At 38.5% G+C, this 19,464-nt stretch overlaps 3 protein-coding genes across 4 annotated transcripts; 2 read left to right on the top strand and 1 right to left on the bottom strand.

Moving 5' to 3' along the window:
• Nucleotides 1-1,498: 1,498 nt before the first annotated feature.
• LOC141701549 (uncharacterized) lies at nucleotides 1,499-1,888 on the bottom strand. The gene has a single exon (XM_074505182.1). It carries the CDS (start codon nucleotides 1,886-1,888, stop codon nucleotides 1,499-1,501), a length of 390 nt encoding a protein of 129 aa, XP_074361283.1.
• Nucleotides 1,889-10,462: 8,574 nt separating this feature from the next.
• Nucleotides 10,463-13,545, top strand: LOC141701547 (uncharacterized). The gene is made up of 2 exons (XM_074505181.1): nucleotides 10,463-11,068; nucleotides 13,144-13,545. Exons 1-2 carry the CDS (start codon nucleotides 10,577-10,579, stop codon nucleotides 13,186-13,188), a joined length of 537 nt encoding a protein of 178 aa, XP_074361282.1. The 5' UTR covers nucleotides 10,463-10,576; the 3' UTR covers nucleotides 13,189-13,545.
• LOC141701546 (uncharacterized) lies at nucleotides 13,417-18,838 on the top strand. Of its 2 annotated transcripts, XM_074505180.1 has the most exons (4): nucleotides 13,417-13,546; nucleotides 15,617-16,659; nucleotides 17,283-17,540; nucleotides 18,560-18,838. In XM_074505180.1, the coding sequence occupies exons 1-4, from the start codon at nucleotides 13,516-13,518 to the stop codon at nucleotides 18,626-18,628; spliced, it is 1,401 nt and encodes a 466-aa protein (XP_074361281.1). In that variant the 5' UTR covers nucleotides 13,417-13,515; the 3' UTR covers nucleotides 18,629-18,838. The 2 variants fall into 2 exon arrangements, with proteins under 2 accessions (XP_074361281.1, XP_074361280.1); XM_074505179.1 differs by lacking the exon at nucleotides 13,417-13,546 and having other exon boundaries at nucleotides 15,253-16,659.
• Nucleotides 18,839-19,464: the final 626 nt, after the last annotated feature.

Below are 19,464 nucleotides of genomic sequence, written 5' to 3'. Positions count from 1 at the left end.
AGTAATTTGAGGTAACTTTTCTTTTATTGATAAAGCGCTCTAGTGTATATATTACACCAGTCCCATGGCTATTATGCTCTATGGGGAAATCATTAGAAATTTTTTTCTTCCTTCTGCTAGTTTCAAGGTTCGCAGTCACATGTACTACCCCCTAGGCTGGGAGGAATTTATTTGCTACTAGCCTATTACATAAGAATCAAAATAAGAAAATAAGGAGGACACAGCCATACCCTACTGATAGTACTTCCGTAAATGTTCTGCATCCCATGCTCGAGGAATAAGTTTACCATCCATATCTTCTAAGCGATAGGTTCCCTTCCAGAGTATAGCTTTAACTTTGTACGGTCCTTCCCAATTAGCTCCAAGCACCCCGTGCTGAGCTATCTTAGTGCTGAGCTATCTTAGTGTTAGGCATACCTTGCGACCCTCTGCTGATATGCAGCAAGCTTCAATTGAGCGTTTGTTCGGGCTTCGTCTAACAGATCCAAGTGGAGCCTCTGGTTAACTTCTGCATCTTCCTCGACAAACACGTCTCTCCGTAGGGATCCTGCTCCTACCTCCACGGGAACCATGGCCTCATACCCATAAGTCAGCAGAAAGGGGGTTTCTCCTGTGGTCGATCTAGGGGTCGTATTGTAAGACCAAAGGACCATGGGCATCTCTTCTGACCAATCTCCTTTTTTCTCTTCTAACTTTGCCTTCAAGGTGTGTTTTATGATTTTGTTTATGGCTTCTATCTAACCATTACTCTGCGGATGATAAACCGCGGTGAAGTCTTTTTTAATCTTTAAGTCCTCACAAAGTTTCCTTAACTCTTTACTATCAAATTGCTTTCCATTGTCTGAGATGAGTTTGTAGGGGATACTGAACCTGCATACTATGGAATTGAACACAAAATCCCTTATCTTCTTTGTCGTGATTGTGGCTAGTGGCATAGCCTCTGCCCATTTGGTGAAGTAGTCCACAGCCACCACGGCATATTTCACACCCCCCTTAGCTTTGGGCAATTCTCCAATGAGATCAATTCCCCACATGGAAAACGGCCAGGGGCTTGCCAACGAGGTAATGGTGGATGCCGGGGCGTTGGACTAGTTGGCGAATCGCTGGCAACGATCACAAGCCCGGACAAAATTGAAGGCGTCTTCCCTCATAGTCGGCCAGTAATATCCTTGTCTGAGCACTTTTAATGCCAAAGAACCACCCCCCGAGTGATTGCCACAAATCCCTTCGTGCACCTCTCTGAGAATATAATTTCCTTCTTCCATATCCACACAACGTAACAGTGGCTGATTAAACCCCCTTTTGTTAATATCCCATCATATTCCACATACTTTGCAACCTGGTACCGAAGACGTCGAGCTTGTAATTTGTCTTCTGGTACAACTCATGTCTGAATATAGTTATGGATTGGGGTCATCCAGTTTTCTTTTGGGATTTCTTGCATTTGAAGCACCTCTACCTCCGGAATACTTGGAATTTCCTGGATTCCCAAAGGGATTTACCCAAGTTGAACGCTGTCCATCTGTGAACCCATCTTGGCCAAAGCATCTGCATTACTATTTTCTTCTCGCAGAACACTTTCTAGCCTGGCGTTTGAAATTTTTTTCAGTGGGCGTTGCGCACATCTCATATATAGCTCCGTTCGCGGTCCCCGGGATTGGAATCCTCTGTTGACCTGGTTCACAACTAATTCGGAATCACTCTGAACTATCAGATTCACGGCCCCTACCTCTAGAGCTAATTTCAGACCGTTGATCAGGGCTTCATATTCAGCATCATTGTTAGTAGCATAAAACTTGAAGTGGATAGCACTCATCAAACGGTGCCCCTCCGGCGTGATCAAGACAACCCTGGCACCTGACTCATTGTTGTTCACTGCCCCATCCATATGTTATATCCACCAAGGGTGGGGCAGTCCCTGCTTCTTTTCATCCTGATGACTTTCTTGCGAGGTTGGTTCTGCCAACACTATGGCCTTATCATCAACTTCTTCATCGAACTCAAGTATGAAATCGGCCAGCGCTTGTCCTTTGATTGCCGTGCGAGGACAATATTCCAAATCGAACTGCCCTAGCTCCACGGCCCATTTTAACATTCTTCCTGACGATTCGGGTTTATGTAGAATATGCCGGAGCGGATAAGCGGTGCGAACTTCTATTCGGTGAGCCTGAAAATACGGTCTTAACTTTCGTGCCGCAAGAATAAGAGCGTACACTAGTTTTTCCATGTTGGTATACCTGGTTTCCGCATCCAACAACCTTTTGCTTACATAGTATACGGGCCACTGATGGCTTGCTTCTTCCTTTACCAATATTGCACTGACAAAATATTCAGACACCGCCAAGTAAAGAATCAATGTTTCTCCGTCTTCTGGTTTGGCCAACATCGGAGGATTTCCCAATTGCTCTTTGATTTTCAGAAAAGCTTCTTCACACTCAGGAGTCCACAGAAAATCCTTTCCCCTTCCTTTGATTGCCTTGAAGAATTCTTTGCACCTATCCGACGACTTTGAGACAAATCGATTTAGGGCCGCAATCCTCCTTGTCAGACTTTGTACTTGTTTGACGCTGGTGGGGGATTTCATGTCTAGCAGAGCTTTGATTTTTGCCGGGTTAGCCTCAATCCCCCGGTGATTGACCATGAATCCCAAGAACTTCCCCGACTCCACACCGAACACGCACTTCTGCGGGTTTAGTTTCATCCTATATTTTCTCAAAATATGAAACATTTCAGCTAAGTCGGCGATGTGGTCTTCCGCCCTTTTCGATTTGACGAGCATGTCATCCACGTACACTTCCATCGTCTTCCCAATCTGCTTCTTGAACATTTTATTTACCAATCTTTAATAAGTGGCACCGGCGTTGATCAGTCCAAATGGCATTCCGATATAGCAGTAAAGCCCTCTATCAGTGATAAAAGATGTGTACTCCTGGTCAGGCTCATACATAAGGATTTGGTTATACCCGGAGTATGCGTCCATGAAGCTGAGCAAAGCATGTCCTACCGTGGCGTCGACCAACTGATCAATTCTTGGTAGGGGAAAACTATCTTTCGGGCACGCCTTATTCAGATCGGTGAAATCCACGCATGTTCTCCATTTGCCGTTGGACTTTTTTACCAACACCGGGTTTGCTAGCCATTCGGGGTAGAAGGATTCCCGAATTAGTCCAACGTCCAGGAGCCTTTCTACTTCCTCTTCCAGGTCTATAGCTCTCTCTCCGCTTACGGCCCTTCGTTTTTGTTGAACCCCTTTATGCTTGGGGTCGATATTCAGTCAGTGGCACATTATCTCTGGATCAATTCCTACCATATCGGAATGGCTCCATGCAAATACATCAAGGTTCGCCAAAAGAAATATTGAAAGACCTTCCTTCAACCTTGGTGCCAACTGGGATCCTATTCTTAAGACTTTACTCGGATCTTTTTCATCGACAGGGATTTCAATTGTATCTTCTGCTGGCCCCATCTTCTCCGTCGGCATTGGTATCCGGGGATCCAGGTCAGGTGAATCATGGATTTCATTGTCTTGCGGAGAGGGCGCATCCCCTTTAGGAAGAGTGTCGACTTCTTTAGAAGGCGCGCCTTGCATAGCAGGGGCATCAACTTCCTTGGTATGTTTTGCGGATAAGGGTGCTCCTTCAGGGGGAAGGGCACCATCCTGTTCGAGGCTTTGCAAGATATCGAATCTCCCTTCTAACCGTTTCCCATGGAAATCTTTTTGGACTATGGTATCCATCGCCTCCTCTTCTTCTAACATCTCAATTCTGACTGCGTCTTCTAAGTACAACATTGTTGGGGGCAACCCGGAGGGATGCTCATCTTCTTGCTCAACATAATAGTGGACTCGAATTTCCTCGGTTGGTTGCTCAATGCTTTTCTCTTGGTCTACGTCCGGAGTATCTTCGGCATGGGAGTCTTTTCTAAAGCCTTTCATAGCTTGCCTGTAGCACTCCCGAGAGTAATACTGAGAACCCTTTATACTCCCCACCCCATTTGGCGTTGGAAATTTGATAGTTAGATGGTGGATTGAAGTGATAACTCTCATCTCCCGCAGAAAAGGTCGTCCCAGCAACACGTTGTGGGATGATTCCTGATTCAGGACCTTAAATTCAAGCATCTTTGTCACCGACAACAGGCTTTCCCCCAAAGTACATGGAAGCCGAATCAATCCCATGACTCTAACTCCTGCGCCGGAAAAGCCATAGACCCACGAATCTTCTCCCGACATATCCCGATCAGGCAGTCCCATCTTCTTAAAGGTGTTGTAGTACAAGATATTTGCCGAGCTTCCATTATCCACGAAGGCCCTGTGAACATTTTTGGTTCCGATCTGGATGGAAATAACTAGCGCATCATTGTGGGGATGGTGTACCCACCGGGCATCTGCTTCTCTAAAGGTAATATCCATGGACTTGCCCTTAAACACTTTGGGCGGTCGAGTTTCCAACCTGTGAATGTCCGTGAGAGGCCTGAATCGAGCTTCCCTGGCGTATCTTGCCAAGGCTCGGTTACTGCATTCTATCCCGGGATCTCCCCCGTAGATTGTTCGGATACCGCCATCCCTGACAAATTTAATTTCCTCCAGGGTGTCATTGTTCCACCCGCGCGGGGCTCGTCTTTCTTCTTCCCTCGTTCTGTCATCCTTATGTTTTCTTACTTCCTTGACTACCCATTCTCCGAGGTACCCTTCCTTGATAAGCGCTTCGATTTCATCTTTTAAATGTCAGCACTCATACGTGTTATGTCCAGATGATTCATGGTATTCGCAATATTTTTTCTTATCTTTGCTTTGCCATGATGATAAAGCTTCAGGTTTTCTAAATAGCCCTTTATTTTTGTTTACTTCGTAGATATTATCGATAGATGCGACCAAAGGTGTGTACCGGCTTGTCCTGTAGTCATAGTTTGAGGGAGGACTCCATCCCCTCCTTGTGCTTACTGTATTCACCCGGTCCGGGCTTCGACTATCTCTTCGGTACCTTGGGCTTGGAGACCTATCCCTCTTCTTTCCTTTGTTTCTTTGACTCGATTGTGAAGTCGGTTGTACTTCTGCCAAAGATTGTTCTATAGCTTTAAAATATTCTGCCAAAGCGAAGACATCTGCTAGAGTGGCCGGATCTTTCCCTTGCAAGTGCTTCCAAAAATCCGAACCAACCCTTAATCCTGCGATCAAGAAGCTTTTCAGGGCTTCGTCCGATACTCCCCTCACGCTAGTAGATTCAGCGTTGAACCTTTTGAAGTACGATGTCAAGCTTTCATTTTCCCTTTGCCTAACATTGGCAAGAGTTGTGACAGAGGGCGCGTATCTCACCGCGGCTTGGAACTTGGTTAAGAACAGAGTCTTCATCTGATCCCATGAGGTGATCACTCCTGGCCCGAGCTTTTGAAACCACTGCTGGGCACTTTCTCTAAAGGTTGCCGCCAATAGACGACATCGAGCCAAGTCCGGGACTTGGTACACATCCATCTCTATATTAAAACGACCCAGGAATTCTACCGGATCTGAGTTTCCGTGGAAACGGAGATCGCTAGTAGTGTTGCGATACCCCGCCGACAACTATGCCTCTCTTACTGCCACCGAAAATGGGGAAGGGATTTCGGCTGTGGCCGTCACCCTGCCCTCCAGGTGGTTGAGTAGCCTTTTTAAGTCTCCCACATTGAAAGTTCCCACGCCTGGAATGGTCTGCATTTGAGGCTGCGGACCTTGGGGCTGTAATGGAGGTACCTCCACTTGATTCCCTCCGAGAAGGGATTGCTGCTGGTTCGTATCCTGGGCATCTTCGGGTATCACAATTACTTCAGGATTTCATCCTCGATTTCTCCCTTGATTCTCTTCTCCACCTTGGCCGCGGCCTCGAGCCGTACCGCGATCATAGTTTCCTATATTTCTGTGATCATCATGTTCCGCATAATCATAGCCATCTGCTTGGTTATTCCAGCGGGAATCAAGGTGACCGCGGTAATTATCGCGATGGTATCCCTCTAAATATCTACCTCGGCCTCCACCTCTTCCTCTCCATTGAGGCCTTCTCCAACGATCGTTTCCATACCCACGCCCATATTGATCCAGCGATCTGCGGGGAGGAGCTCTCTCATGATCGCGGTGCCGCTCCCGATTTTCCTGGGAATTCAGGGGCACACGCGTTGGATCGCGGTGCCGCTCCCGATTTTCCTGGGAATTCAGGGGCACACGCGTTGGATCGCGGTGCCGCTCCCGATTTTCTTGGGAATTCAGGGGCACACGCGTTGTATCGCGATGCCGCTCCCGATTTTCCTGGGAATTCAGGGGCACACGAGTTGTATCATGGGGCGTCACATCTCCACGATCAGCTTCTTTCTGCCATTCAAGTAACACCATTCTCAAATCATCATCGCCCAAGCGAATCCCCAAACGATCTTTCAAAGCTGCGAAGCCCCGTTGCTGATTCTCCGGCATCGACTCCGCCTGTCGGCGTTCCTCGAGACTACGTCCAGACCGGTGCGGATGGGTGGCTCCCCGGGTGTCTGTTCGCAGAATTTCCCGTCCATCAGCATCTTCTTCCACTAGCTCGATGATTGGGGATGTGTCATTAGAATAGTCCAGGCGTCGCGGGGTTATCGGCACACGCTCTCCTTCAGTACGGCCATGGCCGGCTGAGACATCCCTATCAGTCATGGGTGCTTTTTCAGGTGCATGAGTCGCTCGGTTGTGGCGAAGACCCCTCCTGGCCTTGCGTCGTTCCACAGTGCTCAACCTTGAATCGAAACCATTCAAAGCATCGCCCATGCGATACAGTTGTTCCAACAAGTCGGCGTGGCTGATGAGCACAGGTGGCTGTCCTCCAACGTCCGGCGTGGGACGATCAGTCATTGGCGGAACGTAGGGTTCATATTCATAGCCATGATAAAAATCTTCTTCAGAACTTCCATCATAAAAACTTCCATCATGATATTGAGACATCCTTCCTCCCAGATGTAGATCTTGATTAGCCCCTCCTTCTAGCGCCAATTTGTTGACGGAGGAATTTGGGAACAACAAAACTTGAGGTTAGTAGCCGGAAACAAGATCTGTGATGGCAGTTCTTCGTCGGAAATGTGAACAGTAACCGATGAATCCGATGAACAGTATTCGTTGGAAAAGATGAACAGTGTTTGGTGGTGATGATTATTGGGGGCTGAGATTGCTTAGGGTTAGTGGTGGCTCCTTTGCGCTCTCGCTTCTGACCCCTCACAATGTGCCTACGTATCCCTATTTATAGGGAATCAAGCCCACGTAGTTCTTGGGGAACAAGAAACCTAATGGGCTTAGATTTCTTATCCCGAGGCCCAGTAGGAAACCTACCGGAAACCGTCTTCTACTAGCTTTAGGAATGTCCGCCGATGAGGCCCAACCACAAAGGCCCAAGGCTCGTCCGCGGCTTCGAGACTTCACGGATATGGCATCTCCCTGGCCAAGGATAACCCTCCGCTACCAGCTGTTTCTCTATTCCGCGGGCGCAGGTATAGCCGTGGTTCACCCCAAATGTTGGACGCATCCTTGTCCCCCGATAAGGAGCCCCTACCAGATTGCAGAACAAGTGATCCCAAGCTTTTGGGTGCAAAGTGCAGGATACTCCAAAGTCTCCCAACGAGGACACCCGTTGACTACAGAGACAGAGCTCCCAAAGCACACACCAGATTTCACCCCACATCCCCAATGAGGACACCCATTGACTACAGGAGGAGGCCTTCAGTCCAGGCATACCCCTGGAGGTCTCTGACCACGGACACCGCCCTTCCCGTATCTATGCTACAGGAAGGAGTTCTTCAATAGAGTACCTGCATCAAATAGGTTAGTAATAACATTCTCCATCTTCCTTGAATCTTCCAGAGAGTCCATCCAAGTAGCATATCAAAGTTGCATTTATATGTCAAGTGGAAGCTAAGGGCGCGCCCTTACATTCCTGTATGTTGGCGCCGCCCTGTGTCGTCAGCCTTTGATCTCTTCCTATATCATTCTACATCATAGGGCGCGCCCTAAATTATTCATCGTTAGGGCTTGCTCTAACTCTGTCCAAGCCAATGTGTGAGTCTGTCAAAGCAATCCGTCCAAGAAGCCTTTCTTACTTAGGGCGCGCCCTAAAGCTCTCCGTAGGACAGATTCCAATCAAGGAATTCTTCTCCCCTTTTTCAATCATTGGACGCGCCTCCTTATTACGTTTGAGGGCGCGCCTTTGGGGATAATAACCACAACCGTTAATCAGCTACTCAATCAATGGGGCGCATCCCTAGGGCGCGCCTTCTTTTTTATGGAAAGTCAATCTTATCTTTTCCTAGATTTTAGGCGTTTCTCCTTCAATTTTGCCTATATTATCAATCTCAATCTGAATATTGTTTATACCAATTTTTGGGCCTAACAGATACCAAAGTACTAAAATATTATATTAATTGAAATGAACTTAAATGAACAAACTCTTACTGTACTTGGCAATTCAGTTTAAAAAATAAATAAAACTAAATTTAATTCCGATCTAATTCCGGACCAAACCAAATACCATTAATAAATCCATTCTCATATTCATTTTTCCCATTCCACTCTTTCTATCTCATTTATTTTGATAATTATTTTTTCCATTCCACTTTTTCTATCTCATTCCTTTCGATAATTCAAGTGCCCTCTTCTTACATTCTTAAATAGTTGTGTTGTTTGAAATTTGAACAATCAAGTCAAATAAGAAATTTATAAATACTATTTAAAATTCGTACAATGTACAAATACTTATTATTATTTAAATATGTATTATAATAATATTAGATTGATAAGATTTAAAAATAAATGCTTAATTTAGTTAGTAGAAGGGGGATCTGAAACTGAAAATTTGGTTGATCAGATTTTAAAATTAATGTTTAATTTTAAAATTAGTTCATAATGATCTGGATGATTCATGTCAATAACTTTTCTGAACCATTAATATCTTTTTCGTTTACAAGAAGGTGGTCGTATTTATTTTGCAATCACAACATTCCTCAATTCAATGTTAGCATTTGATTACTTTTATAAAATTAATGAAATATGATATTTCCTCCGTCACAAAATATAACTTCTTTTATTTTTTACGTGTATTTTAAGTTATATAAAAGTAATAATTTCGTATTTTTTTTAATTTGTTTTTTTTCTTAAATTAAAATTTAATATGCATACTTTTATTCAAAACAAGAAAATTTGAAAAATGATTTGTGCAAATATCTTTTTTATTCACCATTAAAATACATGTAAAAAGTCAAAATGACTTGTATTTTGGGAAGAAAGGAGTATGTTCATTTTATTCCATAAAATGAAGACTTTTTGTTGAATTTTGTTATTTTTAATTTTACATTATACATTTTAAATTAATTAAAAATTACACTTTACATTTGGAGTTTTAAATCTATAAGTAACCTATAGTTTATAACAATATCTAGGTACTTATTTTTTTGCTAATATAGTTTATAATCTTACAATTTAATATTGGTTCTAATAAATTTTTGGGATGAGTCAGAGTCGGAATCAGTACCTCGGACGATAAAGTTAAACCGTTAACCATTTCTCTAATTGAATTAAAATATTTTAATTAATAAGATATGTCAATAAATGAATATGTAAATGATTAGCAGGAAAAAATAAGAAATATTATTATTCAGACGTTTTAGAAATAAATTTACCAAACAATATTAATCATCCAGAAATTTATATTTATGATTCATTCATTCATTCTTTTAATTATTCAGATATTTCTGGTTCAGATTAGCCAAATGACCCCTAACTTGAAATTTTTGGTGATCTATAATTTTAGTATTTAAATTCAACAATTATGATAATTTGATTTAAAAAATCTAACAGTCAAAATTGAGATTGAATCAAATTATATCATATTTCAGTTTTTATATGTAACTGAAATAGTAAAAAAAAATCATTTTAGTATGTAATGGAAGGGGGTATATTGCATTAAACTAGGGTGTAATCGAGTCGAGTCGAGTCGAACACTGTCAGACTCGAATTGAACTCGATTAAAATAGCTCGAGCTCAAGTTCGACCGAACTTTTACTTTAAAATTCAAAACTCGACTCGTAAAAAGTTCGGCAGACTCGAGTTTATCTCGAAAACTCGAATTTCTAATTTCCCTAAATATTAACAAACCTCGAAATATGATCGGTTTCCCTCGAGTTCGATTCAATAATAAATATAGTAAAAAGTTAAAAATAATATTGATTCAGTAAGCCTCGCAAATTTTACAAACTGAATAATTTGAAATTTAAGCTCCACTTAATTAATTTTCTGAGTCAAATTTAAATTTTATATGAACTAAGTTCAAGTAACTTACCAACAATTTGACCCGTTTAAGCCCGTCAGTCGTGCTTTGGACATTTGAAAACGTGACGGCTAGAAAAAAGATATGCGAAGTCAAAAATCTTACTACCTAATTACATTTCTTTTCTACTTCGATTTTCATTTTTCGATAATGTTAAGTTATCTTCCAACATGTGCAAAGACAAAACACAACTCAAACCCCTATTCCCAACAACTCAAACATAAACTCTCTCAACTCAACTCAAACTAAACTCATCTTCACCACTTCCAATGTCTTCCCAACCTCAAAACCCCCATCTTTTATTACAAATCTTGATTATAATCTCTCTTACAACACACTCAATCTCTTCAAGCCCACCAACAGTCTATGAACTCCTCCCTAAATTTGGTCTCCCAAGTGGTCTTCTCCCAGACAATGTCAAATCTTACACACTCTCAAATGATGGTGCTTTTGTTGTTGAGCTAACAAAGACTTGTTATATTGACTTTGATTATACAGTTTATTATGATAAAAAGATTACTGGGACTTTGAAATATGGGTCTATTAGTAATCTTGATGGGATTCAAGTTAAAAGATTCTTTTTGTGGCTGGGTGTTGATGAGATTAAAGTTGATTTGCCACCTTCTGATAATATTTACTTTCAGGTGGGCTTGATTAATAAGAAACTTGATGTGGGTCAGTTTGAATCTGTGCATGCTTGTGGTGATAAGGTTAATGAGAGGGTTGGATCAGATTTTCAGTCTTGGAAAAGGGTTCTCGAGGTATGTGTTTTGTTAAATGTTTTTTTTGTTGTTTTGGATTGGGACTGATTGTTTTTTTTGCGTGTTTTCGGGTTTTTTTTGTTGTGGTTTTGGATTACAGAAATTTAAATACTTGTGCATATGTGTTGTTTGAGGTTTGGATGTATGATTAGGGAGAGGGTTATTGAGGAGAGGTTGGTTTGGTTTTGAAATTTTTGTTTAGGAGGAATTAGGTAGTGTTTGACTGTTTGGTGAAAGTTGGCATGTTTGTAGGTGTGATATTTGAAAAGTGTCGTAAATACCACATTTCTTAGAAGGGCCTATTCAAATTGCTTATATGAGAAAGGTAAAGGGTAAAAAATGGTGTGGGATATTCCACCCTGAAGTGCATATCTGGGAGATATGCATCAGGGAGTTGCAATCTTGCGGATCTCTAAAACATTTTTAAAAGAGATGCATATTCCAACCTTTTTGTGATAAAGGCCAAAGGGTGATTTATTACTGTCTAGAGATATTTAGTTAGGTTAGGCTAATTGGGAAAATGCATGATGTGAGTCAGTCGGGCGGTCATTTTTGTGTTGATCAGGGTAGCAATCCTTTTGTCCATCTTCCGAATGGGGGTTTCGGGTATATAATCTTCTAACAATCTTGATAATTTTTTAGTTTTGCTCCTGTATTTGACAAAAGAGAATAAATTTCAAACTTTTTCAAGTCTATTTGGAAGATATTAAATTTTAGACATGAAGTCATTAGGTCCTGACGTCCTGTTACTTTAATAACTTAATGTATAAAATGGATGAACTATTTCAAACTCGCTACTGATAGCAAAATTTGTTTTTGTAAAATATCTTTATAGAACTCTATTTAAGATTAAAGAATGCTGGGATTTGACTTTAAAAAAGCAAAGATTAGTCTATTTTTGTGGAATATTTTGATGTATTAAAGTGACAAACACGTCCAAGGATTCATGTGTGCATCGTAGAAGCAGTTGGGACTGAATAATATAAGTGGGAGTAGTTGTGCTCATCTATGTACTTCTAAATTATACGATAATTTTATATTCTCACTATTGTGACATCTTCACTATTTTAGAACTACTTGTTGCCTTATCTTGAACTATGGAAAATGACTTCTTTAGACATGATATATGGAAGAAATGTTTAATTTGACTTCATAACATTTTCCTTTTCCTCTTTGATCCTCTATATGTTTGAATATTGAGTATATGAAAGATTGATGGAAGAAAAAGTTGAATTCATCAAAAGAAATGAAGGTTCGGAGTTTAAATGCACTGTCTAAATAAATATTTGAACTTGTTGAATAACCGTCGAGCAACTATTAGAGATATTTAAGTATTTTCTGAGAGATAGACAGTGTGTAAAATTTCATTTATTAGATCAGAAAAAAAAATTATAATATAATAGGCTCTAGAAATTTTTTATTAGGGTTAACATCGTGCAATGCCAATATATCGTATGATCAGAGAGGTCGTAGTCAAGTACTTCTGCTGCTGTCTGTTTTCTTCTCTTCTTACTATTCCACATAGTACCTTCTGTCCGAGAGTGTTTGTTAGCTGCTTGCCTATCAATTCTTGGAGAGATTGTGTTACTTGAAAAGAGTCAGTGCACTACATTTGAGTAATTGTAAATTGGGGGCCTAGTGCACTGCATTTGAGTAATTGTAAATTGGGGGCCTAGGTATAGATTGGCACGACTAGGTGCGTATTGAACGATAATGCGGAGCCCTGGCCGTTTATATACATCAGAGTTTTGCGTGCAACATATGGTCAATTTTAGATGTATTTTTTTTCCTCTTTAATATCTCTTTGGACGTATATCTCTTCTTGTCATTGCTTTGAGCAGAATATGGGTATCTCATTTCTGCAACTTCTGTTGAATAAGTTTCTCAAAGAATTAGACCATAATGTGATGCCTAGTGTTGTTATATATATCCAATTCACCGAACCTTAGATGAGCACACACCCATACAATACATCTTGTAAACTGTTATTTTAACTTTTAAGTAGCCATTTTTAGGGAAAGTATTTTGTTATTATTGAAAGTAATCCTTACCAATTGTAGCTTTCCTTTTGGCAGCTCCCAACTCCTGTGGAGGAAATTGAAATGTTAATCACGGAGTAGGCTACAGCATAAATAGTGAAGTGTACCGCAAAGCAGAGAGGATAATGGAATTTTAACCCATTTGCATTTCTAGTTTTGCATCTTTGAAGTTGTATTATCGATAATGTTGCTGCAGCCATGTTGATCTTGCTACAAGTATGTGTACCACGCCTAAAGATGTGCCGAATATATACTATATGTATTATAGTTACTTTGAAATGTACCACGACTGAAGTATATTTCAAAGGCATAGTATAACTGTCTGTAAGTTCCACTTTGTGCAGTAGCCTTCAAGTACTGATCTCCCAGTACTCAAAAAAACACTGTACCTATGAAGTTGTATTATCAATGTTGTCGTCGACATTTGGTCTTGCTTCAGGTATGTGTGCCCCTCCTATAGATGTAGTCTATATAAGTTTACATTTCAGTAACCTTCAGTTGAATATATATATAGTTATACTAATCAAGCACTCGTCACCCATCCCGGATAAGATCTTCGGGTTTCTTGTATACCTCAACAGCTTCCCAATTTTTTTCCCTGCATTGTTAGAACATCATAAACTGAACTCATCATACTCAACTACTACACTATACACAAGTGAAATTCTTGATGACAAGGTAGCCTATCACATTAAGAGGTTCTTTTTCAACCTTGTTTTCGGTACTCTTCGGAAATGTACTAGGACATGAGTATAAAATCAAAGTACTCAGAAAAGGCTCCAATTCTCTGCTTGTTCAGCTGATTGGATATGTCGAGGAGATGTTGACACACACAGGGAAATTTGATACATTAAAGTTCCAACACAAAATGAACTGACAAAAAAGTGCTCGATCTAAATTTAGAGGCCCATTACATAAAGTTGAAAGTTTTTTTGCTAATTTATACACTTGCGTTACTCATTTTTTTATAACTAAAGCATGAGTGCAAGACTATAATTTGGAATGCCTAGCCCAGCTGTTCTGATATGTAGAATTGCACATATATTACGTCAATTTTAGTGAATCAGTTTTTCCAAACTTAATAATAATATATTAAATAATTATAACCGAAATTTTTGATAAAGAGACTAAAATTATTTTTGCTTAATTTTTTAAAATAATTGTGTATTTTTATTTCAACTGTAAATATTTTCTTAATCAATATTGACATTATTAATTGAATTTTGAACAAAAATCTTATAAAATTTCCCCGTTTTTCAGAAAATTTAAAGCAATTGCTAAAGTTATAAGATTACAAAATGTGTTCTAATTAGTACAATTTATTTTATTTTTAAAAAAATTATTCTTTTCCATTGACTTTTTTTGAACATATGCTAATAATAAAATTGCATGTTTGTGTTGTATTAAAGATAAAACATGGGGAAAAAACAACATTTTCTAAAATTAGTTTACGCTTATTTATTTATTTCTATGGACACCAATTAATAGGCACATATTTAGAATATTTTTTCAAAGTATAACAATTATAAAGTACATGGGGTTTTCGGCAACTCTTGGACTCTAGGGAATGTAACCAAAATATTGTTTTAATTTTGAGTTATAAAACCCTATATTGGATTATTTTATTAAATATTTTTTATATCTTATTTAAAAATTAGGCTTGCTCTTACAATATTTTCGGAATAATATTAGGTTGCAAAGTAAGTATAAAAAAATGTAAAAATAATGAATTTGGTGGCATATTTCATTATTTCATTGAATTGTCAATAGATGAAAGATCATATTTGAAATCATACCATTTAGTTGTGAATGTGTATAGTATTAATCTATCAAAAGTTAAATATTATTTTTGTTTAATATTTATTATTTTTTCTAGAAATTTGAAAGTATTGTATTTAATTTTATATTTAGCTATAATAAAGATATCTAGTAAAATGATAACAAATAATCATCTTAAATATTTTAATTGATAAAAATGTTGTATTGGTCGATTCAATAATAAGAATAACATTAATAGTTAATAGTTCTACATAAATAAATTAAAAAATAGAATAATGTTACTAGTCATGTGAAGATGAAGATGTACACTGGGCGGTACACTTATAAAACATTCACAATAAACGATGAACAATGTACACTAACATTAGTCCCGAGAACACTTGTCAACCATGCAGGAACTGAAATGAACACGTGTATCTCACACCATGTTGCTCGTTGGAATTTTGAAGGCGGTTTACTCTAGCACTTGCACTTTCATCATTCATATTTGTATTCATACATATCAAATAAACCTACAAAAGCATAAAAAAGATATCATAGAAAAAGTTCTCTCTTCCCATAGCTTTAGCTTAAGAGAAAGAAAAGATGATGAATGGTGTGGCTTTACTTCTTATTTTAGGTTCAGTCATGAGTGGAAGTGTCCTTTGGTCTCCTAAACTCACTGAAAACGACCAAGATCCAAATATTATTCTAAAGGAAGGTCATTCTGTTGTTGTGGTTGAATATGCAGGTGAGGGGAAAGAAGGTAACACTAAAATCTCGATTTATCCAAGAGACTATTATGATGGTTTGGAAAAACACTCAGTGAAGGAGGCTGTGAGTGAAAATGTTGGTAAGATGAAAGAAGTTGTGGGTGAAGGAAGTAGTAAGGTTATGGATGGAGTTCATAAAGTAGAAGAGGTTGCGGGTGAAGGAAGCAGTAAGGTTATGGATGGAGTTCATAAAGTAAAAGAGGTTGCTGGTGAAGGAAGTAGTAAGATTATGGATGGTGTTCACAAAGTCAAACAAGCTGCGGGTGAACAAAGCGATAAGATTAAGGATGGAGCTGAGAAAGTAAAAGAGGTTGCGGGTGAAGGAAGTGGGAAAGTTAAGGATGCAGTTCACAAGGTAGTAGAAAGTGATATAGTGGACACACCCAAAAGAGCAGTAGAGGATATCAAGCGTAATATTTCAAACCTGGCAGAAATTGACAGGACTGATATTGAGGAGTTTGTTTGTGATGCGTTCGGTAGCTGCAAAGAAGGTTTGGAAAAAGCTAAAGGGGCAACAAAGGAGGGTGTGACTAAAGGTGCTGGTAAAGTGAAGGAGATTGTGGCTGACACTAGTAGTAAGGTCAAGGATGCAACTAAAAAGATAAAAGATAGTGCTGTTTTAGATACGCCTAAAAGAGCAGTAGAGGATATTGAAAGAAATGTGTCCATGATTGGAGATACTGTGATAGAAGCTGCTCGGATGAATTCTCTCATTGGAGTGGTTCAGTTGCTAGGATTTTCCATGTCTTTTGGAATGTCGATGTGGATGACATTTGTTTCATGTTATATTTTAGGTGATGCTCTGCCAAGGGAACAATTTGGGATGCTACAAAGCAGGGTTTATCCTATATATTATAAGATTCAGGCGTATTCTATTGGAGTTGCTTTAATAGCCCATCTATTCAGCTACTGCAAACAGATTGTCTCAAGCAATGCTGATATTTTTTACTCCGTAAACCTAGTTATGTGTCTCCTGATGTCATTAGTGAATTTTCTATATCTTGAGCCAAAAGCCACTCAGGTATGCATCTTTACTTGGGAGTTTCTGGATAATGTTAGTTTTCATTTTGCATCATGTAACTTTTGAGTATAAGTTGGATACTGAACTGAGAATGACATTTGTTGCTTACATTTTAGTATATTAATATACATCCCATCATTCCTTTAATCTCTTTTGAGAGAACTTTGTAGTAAGGGCGGATTCATGTAGGGCCAGCGGCTACATATAAATATGTAAATTTTGTAAAGTGTCTCCACTAAAAAAAAATTAAGTGCCCCTATAATGCTAATATATCTTTCATAATTTGAGTTTTATTTAGTTTTATTTATAGTTATATGATTATAAATTGGATTTTAAATGGTTGAAATGCTAATTTTGAGCAATTAAATATCAAAAAAATCTAGTAAAAATGATCAAAAAAAATTGAATTTGGACAAGTGACACTTAATATTGCCAGTTAAGCACACGGTGCCCCAGAGAAGTTGGAAGTTGGGGGCTGGATCCGCCACGGGTTATAGGAGTCTAGTAGATCTGTTTCTTTCTTTCATGTATAAGATAACTTTCTAATATTTTGCAAGTGTCATGCATATATTTGTGAAAACTGATATAGTCATTGAGTTCTTTTTTCTTTTGATTAATCACAGATAATGTCAGAAAGATTTAAAGAGGAGAAAGAAGAAGGGCGAGAGAGAGTGACTTCTCACCCCAGGTCTGGCATAGCTGATGATGCAGGAGATCCAGTGAGTGCAACTACAGAACATCAGGGGGAAGTGAAAGCAGAAACGTACACTGCCAGGCTGAGCGAGAAGTTGCAGATGATCAACCGACTTTCTTCTTATGCTAATATAATGACACTGATATCACTTTCGATGCATATGGTTTATTTGGGACTCCAAATTCAGGTACTTAAAATGCTTGGTAACAATCAGTTGAATCTCAAAATTAATCACAATCTTAGTGCATGTAAACTACTACTTCTAATTAGCTGAAATAACTAATGCACCTCTTTGAATACTCTACATTCGGGCTAGGCCATAATTTTACTTCTGGATTTAGCTAATTAGCTCTACATGACAATCCGACAGAGGCACAGAATCACAGTTATTTGATTATGAAAACATTATCCAACAAAAAGTTACAAATCTTAACAATCTCGAGACTTCTAACACCAGTGATTTTGATCAAGCCTGGATTTTGTGATTTCAAGTATAGGCTTAAGATCTCAAACTGTGCATGTGCAGTGTAGTGTTTAATAACCACTAGATTAGCAGTTATAGAGCTTGTGGTTACTGAAAGAAGTCTATATGTAGTACCTGCATTTCTATTCAGCTAAAGCCTAAAATGAAGGAACAATTCCTGAATTCTAACTTATAAGTCGCATATAGCTTTACCCTATTTTATCTCAGTCATTTTGAATACATTAAATGTACATATCTGTTCCACAAGCATCTTGTGCTTTACACATGTTCATTGAATTTTAAAGTCGATGGCTAGGTATTGTAGTCGTTAACGTTGTTTTGGCAATATCAGTTGCATCACATATATTTGTGGGAAATATTCACTTCAAAATTCTGGTAGTTTGTCCTGATGATTTATTGTCATTGTATAAAAACTCAATCTTGACATGCTTTGGCTCAATCATTTTTAGACTCCGTGCTATCTTTAGACGCATCAAAACATTTGTTTTATCAGATTAATTTCCTGGAAATTCAGGACAGGAAATATGACTATGACGGCTACTCAGAGCTTTTTATCTATGGTAACACACATTTTTCATCATCTTTTGTGAAGCTGTTGCTATATACAGACTAAGTCGAAAAGCGTTCCCGCGTCTCAGAATCCCGAATGCTCAATGGCCGAGTTATGAATCAGTTGATGACTTGATGTGCTAAATGCTAATATTACAGTCCAAAAATTGCAGGATTCCGGTGCTGAGAAGGTTGGCTTTGGACATGCCACCGGTGCTTTTGGAGGACCACCGCCTAGTTGAAGCTTTGCTCAAAGTTTCGATATCATGCCGGAGACATAGCTGTGATATCTGCAAAATAGAGACCGGTTGGTTTCATGGTGTGCACTGGAACATCATTTCTGGTGCAATGTATGTTTGTTTATATTCAAGTGTGTCATGTAACATCTATGTTCCAAGACCTTTCCAGTTGTGTAAACTTGGGATATCCAACTAGTTTGTTAATTAAATAAGTTCTGTTTTAATTTAATTAAGCTTCAATATATTTTTTTCGAATTTGTTCAGCTAACTGCAATCAAAATTAAACCGAAACCGTATAATCATCGTATAATCCCTCTGGTCCATTATGTAAATTTTTATTTTTTTTATATTTGGCACGCATTTTAAGGCTACTATAGTTTTATAAAAAAATTAGAATTTTTTTTCTGTATAAAAAATTAAATATTATATTTTTATTTAAAAGAAAAAAAATATATAAAATTATTTAAAGAAACATGATTTACAGGAGTTTTAAAATCCGTATATCACTAGTATTGATATCACTAGCTAGTTACTAACTTACTATATGATAAGTTTGTAGATTCATGCATCATGACCAAGTTATAACTAGTTACTATGATAAATGAATGTAAGATTAACGTGATTACTATTACTTCTCATGTGTTCATATACGTGATGTTTTCTTTTAAAATAGATTGAAATGTAGTTGCTTAAATGCAATTATGTTTTTATTACTAGTAACTAAGATGTTGGAGAAAACCAATTTTATTTGAAAAAAAGATCTGTTAAGAAGATGAATATATCATATTATTTAGAATAATTTTATTTGTACAAAATTTGAATCAAGTTTGTCGGATATT

The sequence above is a fragment of the Apium graveolens genome, unplaced genomic scaffold (genome assembly GCF_009905375.1).
Source record: "Apium graveolens cultivar Ventura unplaced genomic scaffold, ASM990537v1 ctg4042, whole genome shotgun sequence".
In the NCBI taxonomy this organism is placed as follows: domain Eukaryota; kingdom Viridiplantae; phylum Streptophyta; class Magnoliopsida; order Apiales; family Apiaceae; genus Apium; species Apium graveolens.
This window is presented reverse-complemented; position numbering and strand designations above follow the sequence as displayed.

Bases quoted from the DNA above. Each gene is read 5' to 3' on its own strand.
- LOC141701546 (XM_074505179.1), top strand. From the start codon at position 15,472: ATGATGAATGGTGTGGCTTTACTTCTTATTTTAGGTTCAGTCATGAGT. The intron at 16,660-17,282 runs GTATGCATCTTT...GATTAATCACAG, and splicing joins TTGAGCCAAAAGCCACTCAG to ATAATGTCAGAAAGATTTAA. The intron at 17,541-18,559 runs GTACTTAAAATG...CAAAAATTGCAG, and splicing joins ATTTGGGACTCCAAATTCAG to GATTCCGGTGCTGAGAAGGT.
- LOC141701547 (XM_074505181.1), top strand. From the start codon at position 10,577: ATGTCTTCCCAACCTCAAAACCCCCATCTTTTATTACAAATCTTGATT. The intron at 11,069-13,143 runs GTATGTGTTTTG...TCCTTTTGGCAG, and splicing joins CTTGGAAAAGGGTTCTCGAG to CTCCCAACTCCTGTGGAGGA.
- LOC141701549 (XM_074505182.1), bottom strand. From the start codon at position 1,888: ATGGATGGGGCAGTGAACAACAATGAGTCAGGTGCCAGGGTTGTCTTG.